This window comes from Syzygium oleosum, unplaced genomic scaffold (assembly GCF_021117445.2).
Source record: "Syzygium oleosum isolate NSW1041296 unplaced genomic scaffold, Sole_v2.1 Sole_v2.06, whole genome shotgun sequence".
Classification (NCBI taxonomy): domain Eukaryota; kingdom Viridiplantae; phylum Streptophyta; class Magnoliopsida; order Myrtales; family Myrtaceae; genus Syzygium; species Syzygium oleosum.
The window spans coordinates 4,332,158-4,352,962 of record NW_026607490.1 but is presented as its reverse complement, the minus strand read 5'-3'; the positions used below and the strand labels follow the sequence as shown (position 1 = coordinate 4,352,962).

General features: G+C 42.2%; 2 protein-coding genes across 2 annotated transcripts; one reads left to right on the top strand and one right to left on the bottom strand.

Annotated features, from left to right (window-relative positions):
- Positions 1 to 10: 10 nt before the first annotated feature.
- LOC115665381 (DNA damage-binding protein 1-like) lies at positions 11 to 18,111 on the bottom strand. Its single transcript, XM_056312444.1, has 19 exons — positions 17,806 to 18,111; positions 11,003 to 11,051; positions 10,402 to 10,461; positions 10,203 to 10,294; positions 8,917 to 8,968; positions 8,727 to 8,789; positions 8,583 to 8,632; positions 7,829 to 7,910; positions 6,636 to 6,845; positions 6,420 to 6,526; positions 6,162 to 6,270; positions 5,581 to 5,781; positions 5,264 to 5,479; positions 4,430 to 4,540; positions 3,143 to 3,418; positions 2,552 to 2,826; positions 1,689 to 2,040; positions 1,308 to 1,607; positions 11 to 766 (listed from the first exon to the last, which is right to left on the bottom strand). The coding sequence occupies exons 3-19, from the start codon at positions 10,456 to 10,458 to the stop codon at positions 11 to 13; spliced, it is 3,309 nt and encodes a 1,102-aa protein (XP_056168419.1). The 5' UTR covers positions 10,459 to 10,461; positions 11,003 to 11,051; positions 17,806 to 18,111.
- A 1,414-nt stretch (positions 18,112 to 19,525) lies between these two features.
- On the top strand, positions 19,526 to 20,482 carry LOC115665565 (uncharacterized). The gene is made up of 3 exons (XM_030587427.2): positions 19,526 to 19,618; positions 19,713 to 19,816; positions 20,017 to 20,482. The coding sequence occupies exons 1-3, from the start codon at positions 19,526 to 19,528 to the stop codon at positions 20,480 to 20,482; spliced, it is 663 nt and encodes a 220-aa protein (XP_030443287.2).
- The last annotated feature ends 323 nt before the right edge of the window (positions 20,483 to 20,805 follow it).

The window sequence follows — 20,805 nt, the reverse complement described above, 5'->3', positions numbered from 1 at the left end:
GATAGAGAGCCTAGAGTCTCTTCAGAAATTGGGGGAGATTGTCGAAGCTTCCGATGGTATCATGATTGCTCGGGGTGATCTTGGAGTGGAAATCCCCCTGGAGCAGATTCCCACAGTCCAAGAGGAGATAACTTATGTCTGCAGGCAAATGAATAAGCCTGTGATTGTGGCTTCGCAACTTCTCGAGTCCATGGTCGAATTTCCTACTCCAACCCATGCAGAGTTCCTCCACCGTAACACCCATTGCTTTAGATATCTCATCCATCCGCCCGCGGCTAAGGTCTAGGAACGACTCGATGAGATCTCCGTCCAGGAAATTCCGAGCATCCACGGTCTTCTGCCCATTGTAAAACGACCTCCACTGCTCATGGCTCAGTCGCCCAACGCCTTTAATTACCTTTCTCAAGTTTGACTGAAGCTTCTCTAGAAATACGTACTGATCACGAGGGAGCGAGGCAATCACTCCAATCACGCCATTAACCGTGCCAAATATGACGGTCGGAATCTGACCCACATCGGAATCCGGCAACCGCATCACAAGGGAACCATGGCGGAACCGGTTGACGAATTCTCCAAGGTGATACTCGCCAATCCACTCAAGAGAGCCCCTATCCCAATCGGCGGCATCTTCGCTGCTCTTCCTCACTGTGAAGAGGTTGAAATTATTTTTCGCACCAAGATAAGTATCATCATTGAGAATCTCAACGGCAGATATATAATTTGCACTGTAATCATGTGCCCGCTTCTCAATGGCACCCTCCTCAAGCTGGATGACAAAATGAAGGAATGGTAAGTCCAAAAGAGTGGTTAAAACTATGGTCGAGACCAAGAGTTTCTTCCATGTAGAACAAAGGGTTGAATTTAAGTTCGGGTTACACCGAGAAACCAAGGACGTGTACTTTCTCCATATAGACCAAACCCTCTGGTACTACTTTTTCAAATTCCATGCAATCCCCCTCATAAACAACTCGAAAAAATATATTATGCTTTTGAAATACACATGAAACAGGGGCTATGAACATGGCAACCCCGATTTGGCTGTGCACAGATTCAAAGGCAGATGTTGGGAATTTCCCGATTGAGAAAACATGATAAAATGTTTGTTATAGAATTCTTAGAGATTCAGACTTGTGCTCGCGTTCATGTCTAAAGGGACAACTAACGATTATAATCACGTGACTGTTGTACAAGGTAAAAGGGTACGGACAGGAGGAGATATCTTTGCAAATGTCGTGTTAAGATTGAAGATCATGAAGGAAAGAAACTCCAGAAATGTATAAGCACTCTAAACTGATAAAATAACTTGCCTTGTATATCAGCAGGGATGTTGACCCCTGATGTATTGACCCCATCCGATGACCAACAACAATGAAGTCTCCGCGAGTTTGTACATGGAGGGCAAGTTCGGGACCGTGACGTCCACATTCGGATTGCAATTCACGAGAACTATCATCTCGCAGCATCCACTTGTACAATTGAATTTCTTTATTGATTGCAGCTAATAGCTTTCCATTAAAGGCGTTCAAAGAGCAAACAGCCCCCTCGGTCTCTTTTTCAGCAATCAGCTGTAATTTCCCATCCTCAACAATGAAAACTAATATCCGACCCTGCATTTAAAGTAAGACATTTAGAATTTTACTAATCTGCAGAATAAATAGCAAATTGGCTTCATGCATGATGCATCTAACCTTGGTTGGATCCTTTTCTTCCAGCAACATATACGCAGTCCCAACACAGTCATATACGTTACCGTCATCAGAGAAGGAACAACTAAGTATGGAGCAACCATGCTCAAATGTATCAAGTGGGTAAGTGGACATGAACTCAAAAGTCTGGTCATCTAAAAGCCGAACAAAATGCATGTCAGATTCTTCAGCACTTGACTGGTTGTACTTCATGCTACAAATTGCAAACGTCCTAGACCGCTCCTGATGACAAATGCGCCGTGCATGCTCCCCGAGGGGGATAGAGCGGATGTGAAGCTTCTGGATATCATCGATGGTACCAATGGTAAGCTCGCCTTCTTTCGCAATTGCAAGACTGTCGATGGAAAACACAAGTCATTAAGAATAGATCATCTATTCATCATATGAAACAAGGGGTTTAATCCCATAGTTTTACACAGGTGTGGAGACTTAAATGGAGAGCAGTGGAAGAGATCAATTCAATCACCCTCAATAACTGCCTAGATGAAGTAAGATAAACATAATTACACAAAAGACAGATTGAGGTCATTATGTTCATTGAAAAGAGAGCCCCCGTTAAGAACTCAAGTCAAATTCTGTAAGCCAGCATCTAAAATCAACAGCTTAAAAAATAGCATACTTCAAGAAACAAGTATCTGTTTCACGCCACAAACACAACCGATTAACATCTAAATTTCTTCATCCATTCTCTTCAGTCTTCACTATATCAGCAAACAAAGAACTTTTTATGTCAAGAAGTAGCACCGAATGACCATCAAAAAGATTTCATCCTAAAAGAGGATCTCCAGCATATGCTAATAGTACTATGAAAAATTTCCACTATCTATCACCATTGCTCAAAATACCTGTCAGGAAAAGCAGCAGAGTTGAATTGGCACATGTGGCTCACTTCTTTGAGATTTACATTACCGTAGAGTAACTTTTTGTTACTGCTGTAAATGACAGTTGGCCTATCTGACGCAGCAAATACTTGTGTAGTATTTTTTGATGAGAACGTACGGAGGGTAATGGGCTGAGTCCCGAGAGACACCTTCTTCCTATCTGTTAACTCACCAGAATGCATGTTCAATTGAAAGTTCAAGAGATGACCATCTCCAAGGGCACATAAGAGGTAAGATATCTGTTAAGGGAAAGATGAGAAAAGAGCGATAAGCAAAAAGAAAATAAACCGGTGCTTAACCACTATATGATCCTGAAAATACAAATACACAGTTTGAGTTCCCAGCCTACACGTCCCACTTGTTTTTTATTAAGGAAATGAAAATGTTACCAGTCAAATCAACAGAAGGCACAAAATTGCCTACAAGTGTTCATTCGTATTCACATAATCTCATCCAGATACCTGGGTTTAGATATGAAACATGGACAAAATTGTACATAATAAACAATGGAGAAGCTTAAGATGTAAGGCAAAAAACAAAAGGAATGCATCATACCCCTTCAAAGGCACAAAGCAGAACAGAACGAGGTATTATTTCTCCTCCCAAATTCTCCTTGGTAATGAGATTCAAGTCTAGCGATGAAAATATCCTTATACTTATATCCGTCCACATTCCAACTGCTGCCAGCTGACTGTAATGGATATTCTCCCCGATGGGATTAATGTCAAGGCATGAGATCTCATATTCTAGCTGTACATGTTTAATTTCTTCCAAAATCCCATCGCCGATTTCTAGATAAACGAGATTACCACCTCCAGTTGCCAGTAGAACCTGTCGTTACAGAAGGTCAAAAAGAATGCAAAGGTACCTTCATGCAAGCATGTATGTGCACATCTATTACAAGAGGCAATTAAGATTCTTCCATAGATTGCCAAGGGAAAAGAAAATGGCATGATGAGGCTGGAAATCAAGAGACCAACTCATGCAAAAGCCAAATAAGCCATAAAGCAAAAGAAAAAAGAGGAGCAGAATCGTCAAGTTTTATGCCAGTCATCACGCTTGACGGTATGTAGAGCATAGCACAATTTGCATCAATTAAAAGAAAGACTTGATCAGTGAAGAACTGATTTAAATCTATATACCACCAGGAACTGTTCTATAACAGAGAGTTAGCCAAAATATATAGTCAAATAAAGTCATAGACTTCTTGGTCCATGCCACTTTCAATAATTTCTGTGTGCACGGACACAACAGGTCAACCACCTGTTGAGGAAAAACATGGAAGATTATATGATATTCCCGTGTCAATGCTCATCACTAATTCACAAGAAGAAAAAACTTCACATGAACACATGAACAAAGAGAAAAATAATAGAAAGAGATTTCTCAACCATGGAGATGGCACACATTATTACCTTCAAATAAGCTAACAATAGATCGGGTTCACAAATTTTGCTGTAGCTAACTTAAATAAAAGGAGAAGAAAGTTCATACAAAATGTTACAGACTATGAAGCTCTACTACATGCAATAGATATCACAGACAAAGATAACACCATGCATCTAACTTCATGCATCGTTTCCTATCCCAATTTTCTGCTCATAAAGGAGCAGCGATATCATTCCAATCAACATGTGTCCCAGCAAGATATACCACCCAAAAGCGTAAACCGTATATTTAATTGATTCTTTCTGAAGCAAGTGACCATTTTCAATCATAAGCTTCTTATGAAAGTAATCCAGGTGATATTGCATTTAACATCAACCAATGGACATCGATACCACATGAGACATGGCTGAGCCCAAAATTATAAGACCTAGCAACTTCTTTGAAAGGACAAACCTGAGTGGCATTAGCAGTGGCAACAGTAATAGAATATCCTTCTGGAGAATGCCATTCATTCCTCAGCTCTCTCGTCATAGAGCTTACAAGTCTCGCAGAGCTTGAAGTCACCTGCAATAGGGATTATCAGCCACCAAAATTGACTACATATGCAAAGAAGAAATGAAAGCAAACAGGGCAACGGAAGTTATAGGTGCAGTCAAACAATAGCATTCTTGAATTTCAAAAGCAAGTAAAGCTTAAAGGATTGAAAATATTTCCTGCCAATCTTACAGCTCTAGTTCATTAACTGGTTTGTAAACTCATCTTCCAAGCCTTCCCAGAGAAAGTTCCTAAAAGACTTCCTTTTCATTGGGTTGCAGGAGTTTAAGTGTAACTAGTTGGGAAAGAGCAACGACAAGTATGAAGTACAAGAGGAGGAAAATTGCATTCCTCTACATGATTATAGTTGTTACACAGACAACCTCATATTTTCTCCAGGACAGCTACAAAAGTTGGCACTAAACTAGCCATAACTCAATAAGAATCACTGATCTACCACCTCCCTAACCAAAATAGAGCCACGTTTCGATATTAGGATATGGCGTACAAACCACTCAAAAGGTCACACATCAACAACAGAAGCAGAAGATAGAGATCCACTACTGAAGGTATATGATGCTGACATTCGTACATGCCATTGGTTTTTCAGTTTTCTGACGTGCAGCATATCATCCATGGTGTCACGGTTCAATAAAAACAGTTCTCATCAAGTCATATTTATCTTAACACAGAAAAAGTACTCAAGCATACTAACTTACAATTTGGATATGAAACCGTGAGGAGAGCACTCACTTGAACAAGTTGATTGTGCACAGCATCATGGCAGAAGAGAGTTTCAACTTGAGAACAGAAACCCTCTATCTCAGTTTCTTCCAACACATCTTCAAGATTCATGGCCAAAATTCTTGTCTCGCTAATAAAGCTTACAACCAGGAAAGTGTCAAAAGGATCATCTATAGAAGATCTCAATGACCACATCCCGTTAATGCCTTGAACTTCTACAGATGCCTACAATATTGTGCACATACAAGTAAACACACCAAAGTAAAGAAGGATAAACTAACCTGTGATTTTAGAAGGATAATGCATAGAAGGAAAAATAAAACTACCTGTTCATTGATTCCTATGCTATTCCGGACTATACGGAGAGAACCATCCTTGTAAGCTCCAGAACATGTAACAACCTGACCTTGACCCCGCCTCTCAAGGTCAACCACTGAGAAATCGACAATGGGTCCCAAGTTAACATAACGCTCCAGAACTTCCACGTATGAACCCTTTGAATCAGGTTGTAGATTCAGCTTGATAAGCTGCAACAACACTCTAGAGTGTAAACATCCCAGGGTAAAAAGTAAGAGAGAAATATAATAGTAGTAAAGAAAATCCACTCCTTAAAAGTATTTTCAATTGATTAGGCCTCTATTCTCTCCATCTCACTTGGTGACTTCTACAACAATTAACTCTCAAGATATGACACCAGACCGTCCATGACCTTGCCCATCAAAATTAACCACAACACAGGGCCTACCCTATCATCTCAGGAAGATTTGATCCAGCAATGAAAAAGAGTGCTTTCTCGTCGAAGTGTAGATTGATGAGATATTACTATGAAACTAGGGAGCAAAGCATATCAATAGAGTGCAGATAATGGAGGAGCAAGCACGTGAGCACACAAGATAGTTGCCATCACCTGTGAATCACCATAGCTTGAGCCAATAAAAACAAAGGCATTGTCAAGGTATGATATTGTGGATGCAATTGAAGTTTCTCCTAAAAGCTCAATCTTGAGACCTGTAACTCTGTCAGCCGGCAGATATAACAAAGACAAAAAAGTTCAGCTACTATCAGAAAAGCAAAGTATGAAGCTAATCTGTTGAAATTTAGTTCTCCAGCAAACTATAGCCATGTACACATGATAGAATTTAACAAAAGAACATTAATAACTTACCTTTCTTTCTCATGGGTTATAACAAGCAAGTGGAGAAGCCCAGCATGATCACCAAGTAGATACCTAGAACCATCAGCATCGACTCTTCCATATGCTTTTGTGATGGACTAAAACAAGCATCAGAAGCACCGAGAAAGAACACGAATTTACTATTAGTTACAGATAGGAATAGGACAACATGACAACATCAAGCAGCAGAAGATTTAATTAACTTACAGGTCTAATTGGTATTGTTTTAAATGCATTTGCACTGCAATATACAATTGTTCGTTCCCCGATTATAAGTACACCACAGAGAGGGGAAGGCACTGGTATCAACAGATCTGCACCATTATCTACATTGTTTTGAGACCAGGGACCCTCAACGAACTTCTTGTCTTTCAGAGCAACCTCGTATGTCTTGACATGTCGAGCATCTTTGTTATCCTGTGAGGATCAAAAAAATTATGCTCATGATCACCACAGCGCTGCATATAGCAGAAGAATCCTACTTCACACAAAAACCCTGTGCATTGACTTTAGACATCCCAGGAGGAGGGGAAAAAGAAAACCATTCCAATCTGATCATGTGCAGAAATTTACAAACGTAACATCAAGTTCTTAATTTACTCGATCTTCACCTCCTCATGGTACCTCTTTGTTTTGGCTAAGTGATTTCATTTATCCAAGAGACGCTGGAGGGTCTATAGATCTTAAAGGATGCACAAGAACTAAGTGGAAATACCCCAATCTCCACAAAGAATAGAATAACATTCTGTACCAATTTTATTTATCCAAATTCCACTTCAAGTAAAACTAAACTTTAGGTTAATTGAATGGAGAAATCCACTTCGTTTCTTCTCCCCTGTTTCTCTCTCTCTTTCGTCCCACCAAATGCAATAAGGCATACCAGGTTAAACAACTTCTAAGTACAACTACAACTCCATGCCAGATACAACATCAAATCGGCATTTATTTAATAGCATCTCCATTTAAAAAGTGTTGGTCAATTACGGTACAAATGTTGGGTAAGAAAGATCACTTCATCAATTTTCCTCTTCAAGTGGATAATTTTGAGTCTAAATTAATTATCTAAATGGATGAGAGATCCACATTTGTAACATTCATCAGAACTTACCACATCTTTATTAATGGAACTTTTTTCTCTTCCTATATCTGAGATTCAGAAAAGCATCTAGATGACAACCTGAGCTTGAGACTTAGGGTGAAAAGCAAGAATGCTGCCTCGGGTCAACGGTAGACTATGTCATTGAACTGCCAAGCACGCCATGGACTTTTCAAAACTTAAAAGGTTCAGCAATAAGATATCTAACTCATAGTTGCAGATATCCCAAAGTTTTTAACATGCCAACAACCAGTTACACATAGTACAACGAAAAATTAGAGCATAAGAGCAACAACATGCTTACAGACTCGTGGTATAGAACAACAATTGTTGGTTTTGAGCAACCATAGAGAAACTTTATATCCAGAACTTGAAGTTCTTCAAGCCTGAAATCATCAGAATACCACAAGTATAACAAGCCACAAGCATCTCAAAAACATGTGTTGACTTAAATAATTGAATAAAGTACAATATGCATTTAAAGACAAGAAAGACTAATCACTGCATTTACTTAGTAAAGAAATCCAAAGCTGCAACTTAAAATTTGGCTTGGGTTTGTAGGCAGTTTTTAATAACTTTCGACATCACTACAGATTTGTATATAAGCCTAGAAGACATACTGAGAGGTGTGCAAGCTCTAAATTAGCAACACTAACAGAGAGTGTGTCAAAAAACTATCGATGCAATCATGATAAATAACAATTGAAAAATTGCAATCTTGTCCTGTGCCCTAGAAAGTAAAAAGAACGAGAACACCTAGGTCAATTTTCATTTTGTATCATGGGGTCAACTATGCCTTGCGCCATTTCATCTTACTTAATGACATGTCCCCTATGAAACCCATGTAGCAAGATCTTTTAGAAAGCAAAACGAGAAGTGGTATTGCACTGTATTCCTTGATAAGGACGTTAGCTACAGTTAAACTTGGAAATTCCATCTACTTCAAAACACAACCAAGTATACAAGAAGAATTTATCCAAGGAAAAATGAGACAAGTTAAACTCAGTCCGTCACAAAAAGGCAATTATGATGGAGTAGCACAAAAGAAGGAAAGGTACCTGATGTTGAATGCTTCTTTAAGCTGCCCTTTATTGTCAAAAGGTCTAACCTGCCCAAAGTTGCACAAGTTAATTGAAGGTTTAACCGCTCCATTTTCCCAACCAAACAATAAAGGCATATGTCAAGGTTAGCTGTATCCAAACCTTAAACAACCCATCATATAAGTGGAGACCAATTAATCTACAATCAGGATCAATTTTTCCAATCTGCAGAAGAACAGAGGACCCAATAAGTTGAATCAATCACAAAGAAATAATATTGCTTGGAACTCAGCAAAAAAAAAAAAAAAAAAAAGGAACACCTTATGACTTAATAAAAGGTCAAAACAATTACCTGACCATTATCTGTAGGACGATCTATCCGATCAGACACATCACCCATCGCCCTAACAAGAGCAGTATCATTGTGCAAGTAAATAACGTTTTTTCATATATTTCGGAAAAGAAAATACAATCAAGATATGTATATGTACCGACAAAAGAAGATCGAACTCAATATGATATTGCTCTGAAGCATTTATCAGAGATTATTCACTAATCAAGCCAAGCTACATCAATTTGAAAACAAGTAACCTTTCCTGAGCACTATACTAAGGGTGAGCTCCGGGTTCGCTGCTACCCGAGAACCAGACTGAATCGACTTGGAATTACCGGTTCGAGGACGTTTTTAGAGAGAACCGATTCAGTCCCCGAATCCTCAAACCCAGAACCGGCCCGTGACCGGTTTAGTTCCCAGTTCCAAAGCCGGAACCACCAGTTCAATCCGGGAACCGGTTCAACCAATCCGCTTCCAGGGTTGAACCGATTCTAAACAGGTTTAGAGCCTCTATTGAAATAAAAAACATATTTTTGCACCCACCATATATTGAACCATAGTTTTCAACAAGAACAATCAAAACACTTGACTGACAAATGTTTTTGCAATAAAATTATGCAACTTTTGTATTTTATGATAAGAATATGGTTCTTACCAAAAACATATAATGGGCCAGTTGGTCGTTCCCAAGTAAAGCCGGGAGTTGGACCAAACTCGGCCGCTTACCGGTTTTGATCCCTGGTTCCAATCTTTCGGAACCGAAAATCAGAAGGTCGGTTCCCGGTTCAAGGCTGGGACCTAAAATCAACCCACCCAACCGAGAACCAGTCCACTCTAGAGTCGAACACCCCTAAAAACATACACACATATGGGCCAGTTGATTCTGTTGGTGATTACTAAATTTTAGCGATTTTTCAATCAAGTCGCTGAACTTTGAATTTATAGCCCGATGCACTAATATTTCAAATTTTTGCAATTAGTGCACTTCAAGCAGATCCGGCCAATTTTACAGCAAAATGCTAAAATCGACTTCCATCCACCAACTTAAGCTTTATAAATTGAAAGCAGTCCCACGTAAATTAATTAGTCCACGTGAGACGACATGTTGGTCCAAAATAACCAAAGATGACATCCGCATAAAAGGAGATGAACGGCTATCCCATTGTGCTAAAAAGGCTAGGGTTTCTTTCTCACTACCGCAACCCTGGTTTGTTAGAGCCTCTATAGTGTATATATTGATGCATAAGCCCACACAACAAAACTACAACTCAAACAACAATGATTATACAAATAACCATACCAACCTCGTAACAAGCTCAGACGTCTCAGCATCCCATTGAAGAACGCAGAACTTGTATCTTTCAGTGGCAATGAATAAAAAATCCTGTGCCTCACCCTGTTACAAGAAAAGGACAAGGACTTGGACTAAAAAACAAGAGCCAAAACATGATTATGATCACTTAGAAAAGAAACCACAAAAACACGATCACATTGATGGCTCACATGAGGCCTAAAAAGCTCAAGCGTTGCAATTCTCCCATAAATTGGCACATCCAGCATAGCCTGTGAAAGCCGGGAAAGAAAAAACAGAACCGAAGAAAGAGTTTAGTTCCAAGACAAGTCAAACCAAACTTTAAGGAGAAATTATTTTAGTGTACTAACAAATCTGAGGCAAAGAAAAGGACATATATATAAACCACTCACAGCAAATCAAGGTTCAAAGTATTCATACTTAATATATGAAATGAAATGAAGAAATCATAGTCTTTTGACGGAAGAAAAAAAACAAAAATTTTATCTCGAGGCATGTTAATGGTGACAAGCGTACCCAAGTCACTTGAGACCACATATTATTACTAGGAGATTAACCAAACTATTGAGCATCTTTTCCACTGCCAAAGGAGGTTTTTCATTACAACTTCAACTAAGGCTCCGAGTCATGTCATGATGAGATGCGTATCACTTGAATTAATTAGAGGCTACAGCTAAAAAAAATTGGGGCAAAACACGGTATTGTATAACCAACTAAAGAAATGACTACAAACAGAACAAAACAAATCCTGGTCAGTCCAGCAAAAATAAACATAAAAAGGAAATATCCTACCTGTAAACCCTGAGGAGTAAGCAAATGTATTTCAATTCGAGTGCATTTGCTGAAATAGAAAAACAAAAGTGAAATCAGTTTAACAGAATGCACTTTGATCTAAGAATAATATCAATTGCAATAGCGCCATCAACAATCATCTGCCAAATTATCTTCACCACACAAATTACTCACATTCTACAACATGAAAATATCAATGCGTCTTCACTTGATAACGATACTGACATAATGGGTAAAAAGCTTCGATATGGTAGGTGAGAGGAAGAGCCCATCAAACAAAATGGCATGACATCCATCAATTGGCAATTGATAAGTCTGACCTCCAAATGAAAATGTGCACATTAGAGGGAGATTCAAATGCACCTTCTCGCAAGGAGAAAAAAGGCGAAGAAAAGAAAAGAAATTTTTTTTTTTGACATAACCAGGTAAATTATAGAAGACAAGCCCAGACAACCAATTATATGCCTTTTTAGCTATCTGTGAGCCACTGAGCAAATGAATATGCTACATCTACTTCCACACTTAAGCATCTTCAAGGGCACGATAGTGTCACGGCCCGAAGAATTGGATCGTCCCTGAGGTTTTCTGGACGATGGACCGTGACCGACCCTTGGACGAGAAGGCGGGCCCCGAGTGTTCTAGTACTAGGGTTTTCTTGATGTCTACTCCTGGGGGCGGGCGATACGGTAATTGTACCCTTCCGTAATAAATGTGATAGGTGGGGTAGTTGGGAGAGTACGATCTCGACCGTTGAGATCGGGGAGAGATCTACGGATACGGTCAGCCCGATACTTGTATATAATGGGGTCTCCTCCCCCTCATTTTATCATCTCTCATTTCCAAGAAGTAATACAAAGTTCGGAGCTTCTCTCTCTAAAGTTCTTGCGAGTGTGAGTGTGGGAAGGCTTACTTGGGGAGAAATTCCTAAGGCCGCACTGGTGTGGGAACGCTAGATCGATTGACCCGTGACAAGTAGTATCAGAGCAACGATGGGCAAAGGCGCGACAGAACCACGATCCGATGTATCGTCCCAAACCGAGAAAAGCGGAGGCGATGATCGTGGGAGGGCTCCCGAGAAGCAAGGCGCCAAGGCGAAGAAGGACCGTGCTAGCTCAAGTTCGAGGGATATGGTTGGTGACTTGGAGACCCGCATGGCGAAGGTGGAGATCGCCATGGGAGACGTCCAAGGAATGGTCGAGGATATGTCCGCACGCATCGAAGGAGGCGAGACCGGAACGGGGGAGCTTGAGGCCGAGGTGCTGGAGCTCAAATCGGGGTTCGGAGAACTCCAAGGGGAGATACTGGGCAACCTGACCGACACCACCAATGAACTTCAGCAACGGGACGATGCCTTGGAGGCCTTGGTGGAGGCTATGCGCGCGGAGATGGCCGAACTTAAGGCGAAAGTCGCTGAAATGGAAGGAACACGCGTGAACGGGGTGATCACCGTGCAAGCCAGTCCACGAGTGGACGCCCCGAAGCCAAAGGAGTTCAAAGGCTCACGGGTGGCCAAGGACGTGGACAACTTCCTATGGTACATGGAGCAGTACTTCCTAACGATGGGGATCACTGACGAGGCGATTCGGATAAGTACCGCGGCTATGTACTTGTCTGATAATGCACTCTTATGGTGGCGTCGTAGGAGTGACGATCAGAGTGGTGAACCGATCACTACATGGGAATTGTATGTCGAGGAATTCCGACAACAATACTATCCCGCTTATGCGGAGGAAGAAGCTCGAGATGAACTCCGTCGCCTTGAGCAAAAAGGAGGAGTCCGTGAGTATGTCCGGAAGTTCTCGGAGTTGCTACTCCAAATTCCGTCCATGAATGATACGGAGGCCTACCACCAATTCATGGGTGGCTTGAAACCATGGGTTAAGCAAGAGTTAAAGCGATGCAACGCGAAAGACCTTTCAACGGCCATGTCCGTGGCCGAGGCCTTGGTGGAGTACAAATCGACTCCCGTAAGCAAGCCGGACACCCGACCGAGGGACAAGGGCGTTAGTGGGGGAGATCGTAACAAAGTCCACCGCCCAGGTGGAAGCAAACTACCAATGGCCCCTCCAAGGGCAAGGACGGAGTCGAGCGGAGGAGAACACAAGAAGGGATGTATCTTCAAGTGTTTCTTGTGCGACGGTGCACACATGGCTCGTGATTGCCCAACTCGAGGCAAGCTAGCGACGCTTGTCAAGGCACACGATGAGGAACGAGAGGGGACGCGACTCGGTTCGTTGCGAATCCTAAGTTCCATAAAGTCCAAGAAGGCAAATAAGCCTAAGGGCTTGATGTTCGCGGACGTGACGATCGGAAGAACCACGATGAGTGCACTCGTCGATACGGGGGCATCCGATCTATTTATCTCGGAAGAAGCTGCGAAGAAACTCAATCTTCGGGTTGAGAAGGGGGCCGGTTGGCTTAAGACGGTGAACTTCAAGGAAGTTCCTACCAACGGGTTGGCTAAGGATGTGGAGTTCCAACTCGGACAATGGAAGAGCAAAGAGAAGATCGAGGTAATTCCACTTGACGATTATGACTTTGTCATTGGCTTGGGATTCCTTGACAGAATAGATGCTCTTATTGTCCCATTTGCCGATTGTATTTGTATCTTGGATGCACGTTGTCAATGTGTGATCCCGGTCGACCGAGAGTCGAGTCGTGACCAAAAGATAATATCGGCAATGCAAGTTACTAAAGGAGCAAGAAAAGGGGAAGCTACTTTCTTGGCAACTTTGAAGGTTGAGGATCCAAAGGGTGAAGGGAGTGATGTCCCGACGGAAGTAACCCGAGTCCTCGACTCTTTCAAGGACGTGATGCCCCCCGAACTCCTGAAGAAGCTTCCGCCTCAAAGGGAGGTGGATCATAAAATCGAGCTCGTGCCCGATGCTCGACCACCCGCCATGGCACCCTACCGCATGGCGCCTCCCGAGTTGGAGGAACTAAGAAGACAACTCAAGGAGTTGCTCGATGCGGGGTATATCCGACTATCGAAGGCTCCGTTTGGTGCCCCAGTTCTATTCCAAAAGAAGCACGATGGATCACTTCGGATGTGCATTGACTATCGGGCATTAAATAAACTGACGATCAAGAACAAGTACCCGATCCCTCTCATTGCCGACTTGTTCGATCAACTTGGAGGAGCACGATGGTTCACCAAGCTTGATCTTCGATCGGGATACTATCAAGTGCGGATTGCAAAAGGAGACGAGCCAAAGACCGCTTGTGTAACGCGGTATGGGTCATACGAGTTCCTTATCATGCCATTCGGCTTGACAAATGCTCCGGCCACATTTTGCACACTCACGAACAAGGTACTCCACCCGTTCCTAGATCAATTTGTAGTGGTTTATCTTGATGATATCATGGTGTATAGCCAGACGCTCGAGGAACACATCGAGCATCTCAAACGAGTCTTTCGAGTTCTACGGGAGAATGACTTATATGTCAAGCGGGAGAAATGTGCCTTTGCACAACGGGAAGTTCCATTCCTGGGACACATCGTCGGGGGTGGACGTGTGCGGATGGACGTGGCCAAGATTAAGGCCATTGTAGATTGGGAGCCGCCGACCAAGGTGACGGATCTAAGGTCATTCCTTGGCCTTACCAACTATTATCGACGGTTCGTTCGAGGATATTCGAGCATCACCGCGCCACTCACGGATATGTTAAAGAAGGAGAAACCGTGGGAGTGGACGGCCCGATGCCAAAGGGCATTTGATCGGTTGAAGCAAACCATGACCGAGGAGCTAGTGCTCGTGCTACCCAATCACGCCAAACCTTACGAGGTAGAGACCGATGCTTCCGATTTTGCTATTGGTGGTGTTCTTATGCAGGATGGACACCCGGTAGCATTCGAGTCGAGAAAGTTGAACGATACCGAACGACGATACACGGTCCAAGAGAAGGAGATGACCGCGGTGGTGCATTGCCTTCGTACATGGAGGCATTATCTCTTGGGATCCCGGTTCGTCGTAAGGACGGACAACGTGGCCACGAGCTACTTCCAAACCCAAAAGAAGTTAAGCCCGAAGCAAGCTCGTTGGCAAGATTTCCTGGCGGAGTTCGATTATGTGCTTGAGTACAAGCCTGGGAAGGCGAACTCCGTGGCCGACGCTCTTAGTCGAAAGGCGGGGTTGGCATCGACCCTAACTCGTCCCGAGAATCCATGGAACGAGCAGATCAAGGAAGGGCTCAAACATGATCCAACCGCCAAGGCACTCCTTGACCATGCTCGGGAAGGCAAGACCCGGCAATTTTGGTGTGAAGGCGACTTGCTTTACACCAAGGGACAACGGTTGTACGTGCCCCTCCATGGGAAGCTAAGGAAGGAAATCCTACGAGAGTGCCATGATTCCAAGTGGGCGGGTCATCTGGGAATCCACCACACTATGACGCTTGTGGAGGATCGATACTTTTGGCCTCACTTGCGCGACGACGTTGAGGCATATGTACGGACATGTCTTGTATGCCAACAAGACAAGCTTGAACAACGGTCGTCGACGAGGCTTTTGGAGCCACTTCCCATCCCGGAACGTCCGTGGGAGAGTGTCTCCATGGACTTCATTGTCAACTTGCCAAAGTCCGAAGGTGTCGAACTCTTATGGTCGTGGTGGATCGATTTTCCAAGTACGCGACGTTCGTGCCCGCATCGAAAGATTGTCCGGCCGAGGAGGCGGCCAAGCTATTCTTGAAGCACGTCGTCAAATATTGGGGAGTGCCACAAACGATCGTCAGCGATCGCGACCCTCGATTCACGGGTAGGTTCTGGACTGAACTCTTTAAATTATTAGGGTCGGATCTCAACTTCTCCACGAGCGTGCATCCCAAACCGACGGACAAACGGAGCGAGTCAATGCACTCTTGGAGTTGTACCTCCGACACTATGTAAGTACGACACAAGTGAATTGGGCGAAGTTGATCGATGTAGCCCAATTCTCCTACAATCTTCAAAAGAGCGAGTCCACGAACTAAAGTCCGTTCGAGATCGCGACGGGACAACAACCACTCACTCCAAGTACGGTTGCAACGGGCTATAAGCGGAGTAGCACATCCGCTTTCAAGTTCGCCAAGGAGTGGCATGAGCAGGCGGACTTGGCGCGAACGTGTCTACACAAGGCCTCGAAGCGCATGAAGAAGTGGGCCAACAAGAAGCGACGGCACGTGGAATTCCAAGTCGGGGACTTGGTGTTGGCCAAGCTACACCTTGTGCTCCGATACAAGGACGTGCATAAAGGGCTTATACGTCGCTACGAGGGGCCATTCCGAGTGTTGCATCGAGTCGGGAATGTCGCATACAAACTGGAACTTCCACCAAAGCTTAAGGTACATCCGATATTCCATGTGAGTATGCTTAAACCTTTCCGTGTAGACGAAGAGGACCCGGATCGAGGGGAGTCGCAATGGGCACCGCTTGGAGCAAAGACCTCCTATGATCAAGACGTCGACTTCATCATGGCGAATCGAGTCATACGGAAGAGATATCGTGCGCCGAAGTGAGAATACTTGATCCGATGGAAGGGTCTTCCGGAGAGTGAAGCAAGTTGGGAGCCCGAGGAAGCTCTTTGGCAATTCAAGAAACATATCGATGCTTTCCATGCCGAAGACGCGACGAGGGCGTCGCCCGAATAGGTGGGGGAGAATGTCACGGCCCGAAGAATTGGATCGTTCCTGAGGTTTTCTGGACGATGGACCGTGACCGACCCTTGGACGAGAAGGCGGGCCCCGAGTGTTCTAGTACTAGGGTTTTCTTGATGTCTTCTAGAATACTCCTGGGGGCGGGCGATACGGTAATTGTACCCTTCCGTAATAAATGCGGTAGGTGGGGTAGTTGGGAGAGTACGATCTCGACCGTTGAGATCGGGGAGAGATCTACGGATACGGTCAGCCCAATACTTGTATATAATGGGGTCTTCTCCCCCTCATTTTATCATCTCTCATTTTCAAGAAGCAATACAAAGTTCAGAGCTTCTCTCTCTAGAGTTTCTCTCTCTAAAGAACTTGCGAGTGTGAGTGTGGGAAGGCTTACTTGGGGAGAAATTCCTAAGGCCGCACGAGTGTGGGAACGCTAGATCGATCGACCCGTGAAAATAGCGTAGGGGTAAAACGTGCTGATCCATGCATCAAATTCAATCTCAGAAAATTTGACGACAATAACCCTTTCGTTTGCATTGAACTCCTATGCAGTTAAAGCTTAGCTTTTCATCCCGAACGTTCTGTTGAAAGGCACTCTTTAACATTATGACATAAACTAGAGTTCTGAATCAAAGCAGTATGAACTCTCATAACGGTACATCTGCCGTATTTATTAAGAATTACTAAACAAGATTTCAGCAAAAGATCATGATTGGCAATCCGACTTCAATATGCCCAAAAAAAAAAGAATCTGACTTGAACAGGTACAGCGAGACAAACTTCTCATGTCTGAGCAAGTTTAGAATCAACACAGCAGCCTCCAATCCCGAAAACAGCATCCTACTATATCCCAAATCTAACAAAGTAGAAATTTGAGTGGTCTATCCTTTGTTACCCAAAATCTGCAAAACCCATCCATCCCAAGAATTGCATTTACCTAAGAAAATAGATTTCCGCATAGCCAGACGGAACATACAGTCAACCAAACGAAGCAAGCCAGGAAAGATGCTCGACAACAAACGGACGAAAGCCTCCACTCTTCTCAAACCAAAACCTAGAATTTCAACGACCCACGAGTTGCCGCCAAAAGAGAAGAAGAAAAAACAAACGAATTGTGAACACAATGCTCAGGAAGATGGAAGCAGAGAGAAAAGCGGGAAAAGAAGCGTTACGCAATGATGAGATTGAGCTCCTGAGGGCCGGTGAAGTTGCCGACGCAGGAGTGGGTCACGTTGGTGGGCTTGTGCGCCGTCACCACGTAGTTCTATGCACTCATCTTCTTCTCTGGGCCGATTTTGCCCTTCCTCTCAGTGTAGAGGGAACTGCAAAATGCGAGGAAGAAGAAGGAAGGAGAAGACGACGAAGAAGAAGGAGAGGGAGAACGTTTGAACGGCGCAGCGAAACGAGGGCTCCGAGAGCGCTTCACTTGAGCGCCCTCGGTGAGGCGCTCAAGTGAAGTGCTCGATGCATTTAAAAAAATTGAGGCAAAGGCAAAACCTGAAGACCCAAAAGGATCAATCATCATTTCGTTTTCAGTATTTATTTATTTAATTCGTGAAAAAAAAATGATTTCATCGAAAAAGCATTTCTCGTTTATAGGTGCTTTAATTCCCAAAAATAATTTAACGAGATTCTAAAATTGATGAATATCTTATTTTTGATAAAAAGCACCTTAGGGCACGAATGATAACATTTTTGTTCCAGAAATTGATTTTTCTATTTCTGTTTCCAGGACGAGTTTCTGATAAAAAAAACCCGTTTGATAACGACAAAAAAATTCTATTTTTAAAACAGAATCCCGTTTGATAACAACACAAATTTTTATTTTCCGGAGCAGAAATCCATTCTTTTAGAAATGGAATAAAAAAAATTTAGAAAATCTGAAAAATTCCTAAAAATCTAAAAAAATTTCCAGAAAATCCATAAAAATTGAAAAATTCCAGAAAAATTCATAAAAATTTCCAGAAAATAAAAAAAATTTAGATTTTGGGAAAATAGGAAATTTCATGAATTTTTTCCAAAAAAAATCAAAAATTTCAAAACTTCACAGAATGGCTTAGGGCGCGTTTGGCAACTTGCCAAATAGTAAAAATTTATGTTCCTAGAATCAGTTTTGGAACAGAATCAAGAAGCAAAAAAAAGTAGCTTCTTGATTCTGGGAACAATTTTGCAAAACTGATTTTTCTTTGTTTTCTTCTTCCTTCCTTGTTTTCTTCTTTTTCCAGAACAATTTTTCCCACCACCGCCGGCCACCACCCAAAAAAAATTCCAAAAAATCCATAAAAATTGAAAAATTCCAGAAAAATTGATAAAAATTTCCGGAAAATAAAAAAAGTCAGATTTCGGGAAAATAGGGAATTTGTTGAATTTTTTCCAAAAAATATGAAAAAATCAAAAATTTCAAAACTTCATAGAATGGCTTAGAATATCTATAGCCACCCACTTTGAGTGAAAGTTAAATTTTTTTAGATGCCCAAAAAAATATGAAAAAATCAAAAATTTCAAAACTTCACAGAATGGCTTAGAATACCTGTGGCCACCCACTTTGAGTGAAATTTAAATATTTTAAGTTACCCAAAAAAAATTTAAAAAATCAAAAATTTCAAAACTTTACATAATGGCTTAGAATACCTGTGGCCACACACTTTGAGTGAAATTTAAATTTTTTGAGTTGCCCAAAAAAATTAAAAATTCAAAAATTTTCAAAACTCCACAGAATGGCTTAAAATACCTGTGGCCACCCACTTTGAGTGAAATTTAAATTTTTTGAGGTTTAAAATAAAAAAAATCAAAAAATCAAAACTTTCAAAACTTCACAGAATGGCTTAGAATACATGTGGCCACCCAATTTGAGTGAAATTTAAATTTTTTGAGATGCAAAAAATATAGTACATGGAATGGGATGAAGATCGCCCAATCCATTTTGTGGGGCATTCGGCGGGAGCGCAGGTCGTTCGGGTTTTGCAACAGATGCTAGCTGATAATGTACTTTTGATCTTCCTCATTAGCGAGCATACTCTAGTACATGGAAGGACAGTCATTGACAACATTTTCAAATGACTGGGGTTGATGATTTTAGGCATTCAAGGGGTATGAGAATACTTCTGAGAGCTGGGTGTTGAGTATCACATCCTTATCAGGGGCATTCAATGGGACCACAAGAACCTACTTAGATGGAATGCGGTGAGTTTGGGTTTTGCCTGTTATCTTGGCTTTCAAATCTCATTCACGGGTCACCACTGCAAGTTTGATTTCTTAGTGTGATTTCTATAAGCTCAACTGGCTTGGGTAGATTTCTAGCGGTGCTTCTAATCTGGCGGGAAAGTCGTCTTTTTTTTCCTTTTTCCGTTGCTGAAGTGCTGAAATGAGCTTTAATAATTCAGGCCGGAGGATGGAAAGACAATGAAGGCAGTATGTCTACTTCAGCTTTGCCGTCTCGGAGTGATAGTATACGATTGGCTCGACATCCCGTGGTTGAACGCCTATTACAATTTTGGTTTTGATCATTTTGGCATTTCTTGGAAGAAAGTAGGGATTTGGGGTCTTTTGGATTGCATATTGGGAAATACAGGCCCCTTTGCCTCTGGCGATTGGATTCTCCCGGACCTCACGATTCAAGGGTCAATACGATTGAACAGCCATCTGCATTCTTTCCCCAATACATTTTATTTCAGTTACGCCACCAAGAGTACTCGAAAGATCCTCGGCATCACAGTTCCTTCAAGCATGCTTGGGATCCACCCGCTGTTTTTCATAAGGGTAGATGAGTCAATGGCGGCATCCTCCAGATGTTCCTCCTCCTTACAAAGGCTACAGGTGAAAATCTTACGGTATATGTTTCACTATTAGTACATTTACAGAAACTTAAGGGGGAGCTTCCTTCAGATAATGTTAAAAGTTCATTCTGACAGCATTCTATCAGCTCATCAACTTCATTTACTAATTTCTGCATTCTAGGAATTCTGTGAGTTTTTATGCACTGCATATATAAGATTTTTATTCTGTATTCGGTTAATACTGAGAATAATCCGTGAGAGGAACCCAAAAAATAGGACATGAATAAAAGGGAAAGAAACTATAATTCATCTCATAGTTTTAAAAAATACTTTCACAGGGATGATGTAACGACCCAGTCCGACGAGGGCGGGGAGTGGTCACCGGGGCCAAAAAGG

Excerpts from the sequence above, each read along its gene's own strand:
- LOC115665381 (XM_056312444.1), bottom strand. The coding sequence starts at position 10,458 with ATGCTGGATGTGCCAATTTATGGGAGAATTGCAACGCTTGAGCTTTTT. Across the intron at positions 8,633-8,726 it reads TATATGATGGGTTGTTTAAG|GTTAGACCTTTTGACAATAA; the intron begins GTTTGGATACAG and ends AACTTTGGGCAG. Across the intron at positions 7,911-8,582 it reads AAAGAAGCATTCAACATCAG|GCTTGAAGAACTTCAAGTTC; the intron begins GTACCTTTCCTT and ends TGATGATTTCAG.
- LOC115665565 (XM_030587427.2), top strand. The coding sequence starts at position 19,526 with ATGGAATGGGATGAAGATCGCCCAATCCATTTTGTGGGGCATTCGGCG. Across the intron at positions 19,619-19,712 it reads AACAGATGCTAGCTGATAAT|GCATTCAAGGGGTATGAGAA; the intron begins GTACTTTTGATC and ends TGATGATTTTAG. Across the intron at positions 19,817-20,016 it reads ACCTACTTAGATGGAATGCG|GCCGGAGGATGGAAAGACAA; the intron begins GTGAGTTTGGGT and ends TTAATAATTCAG.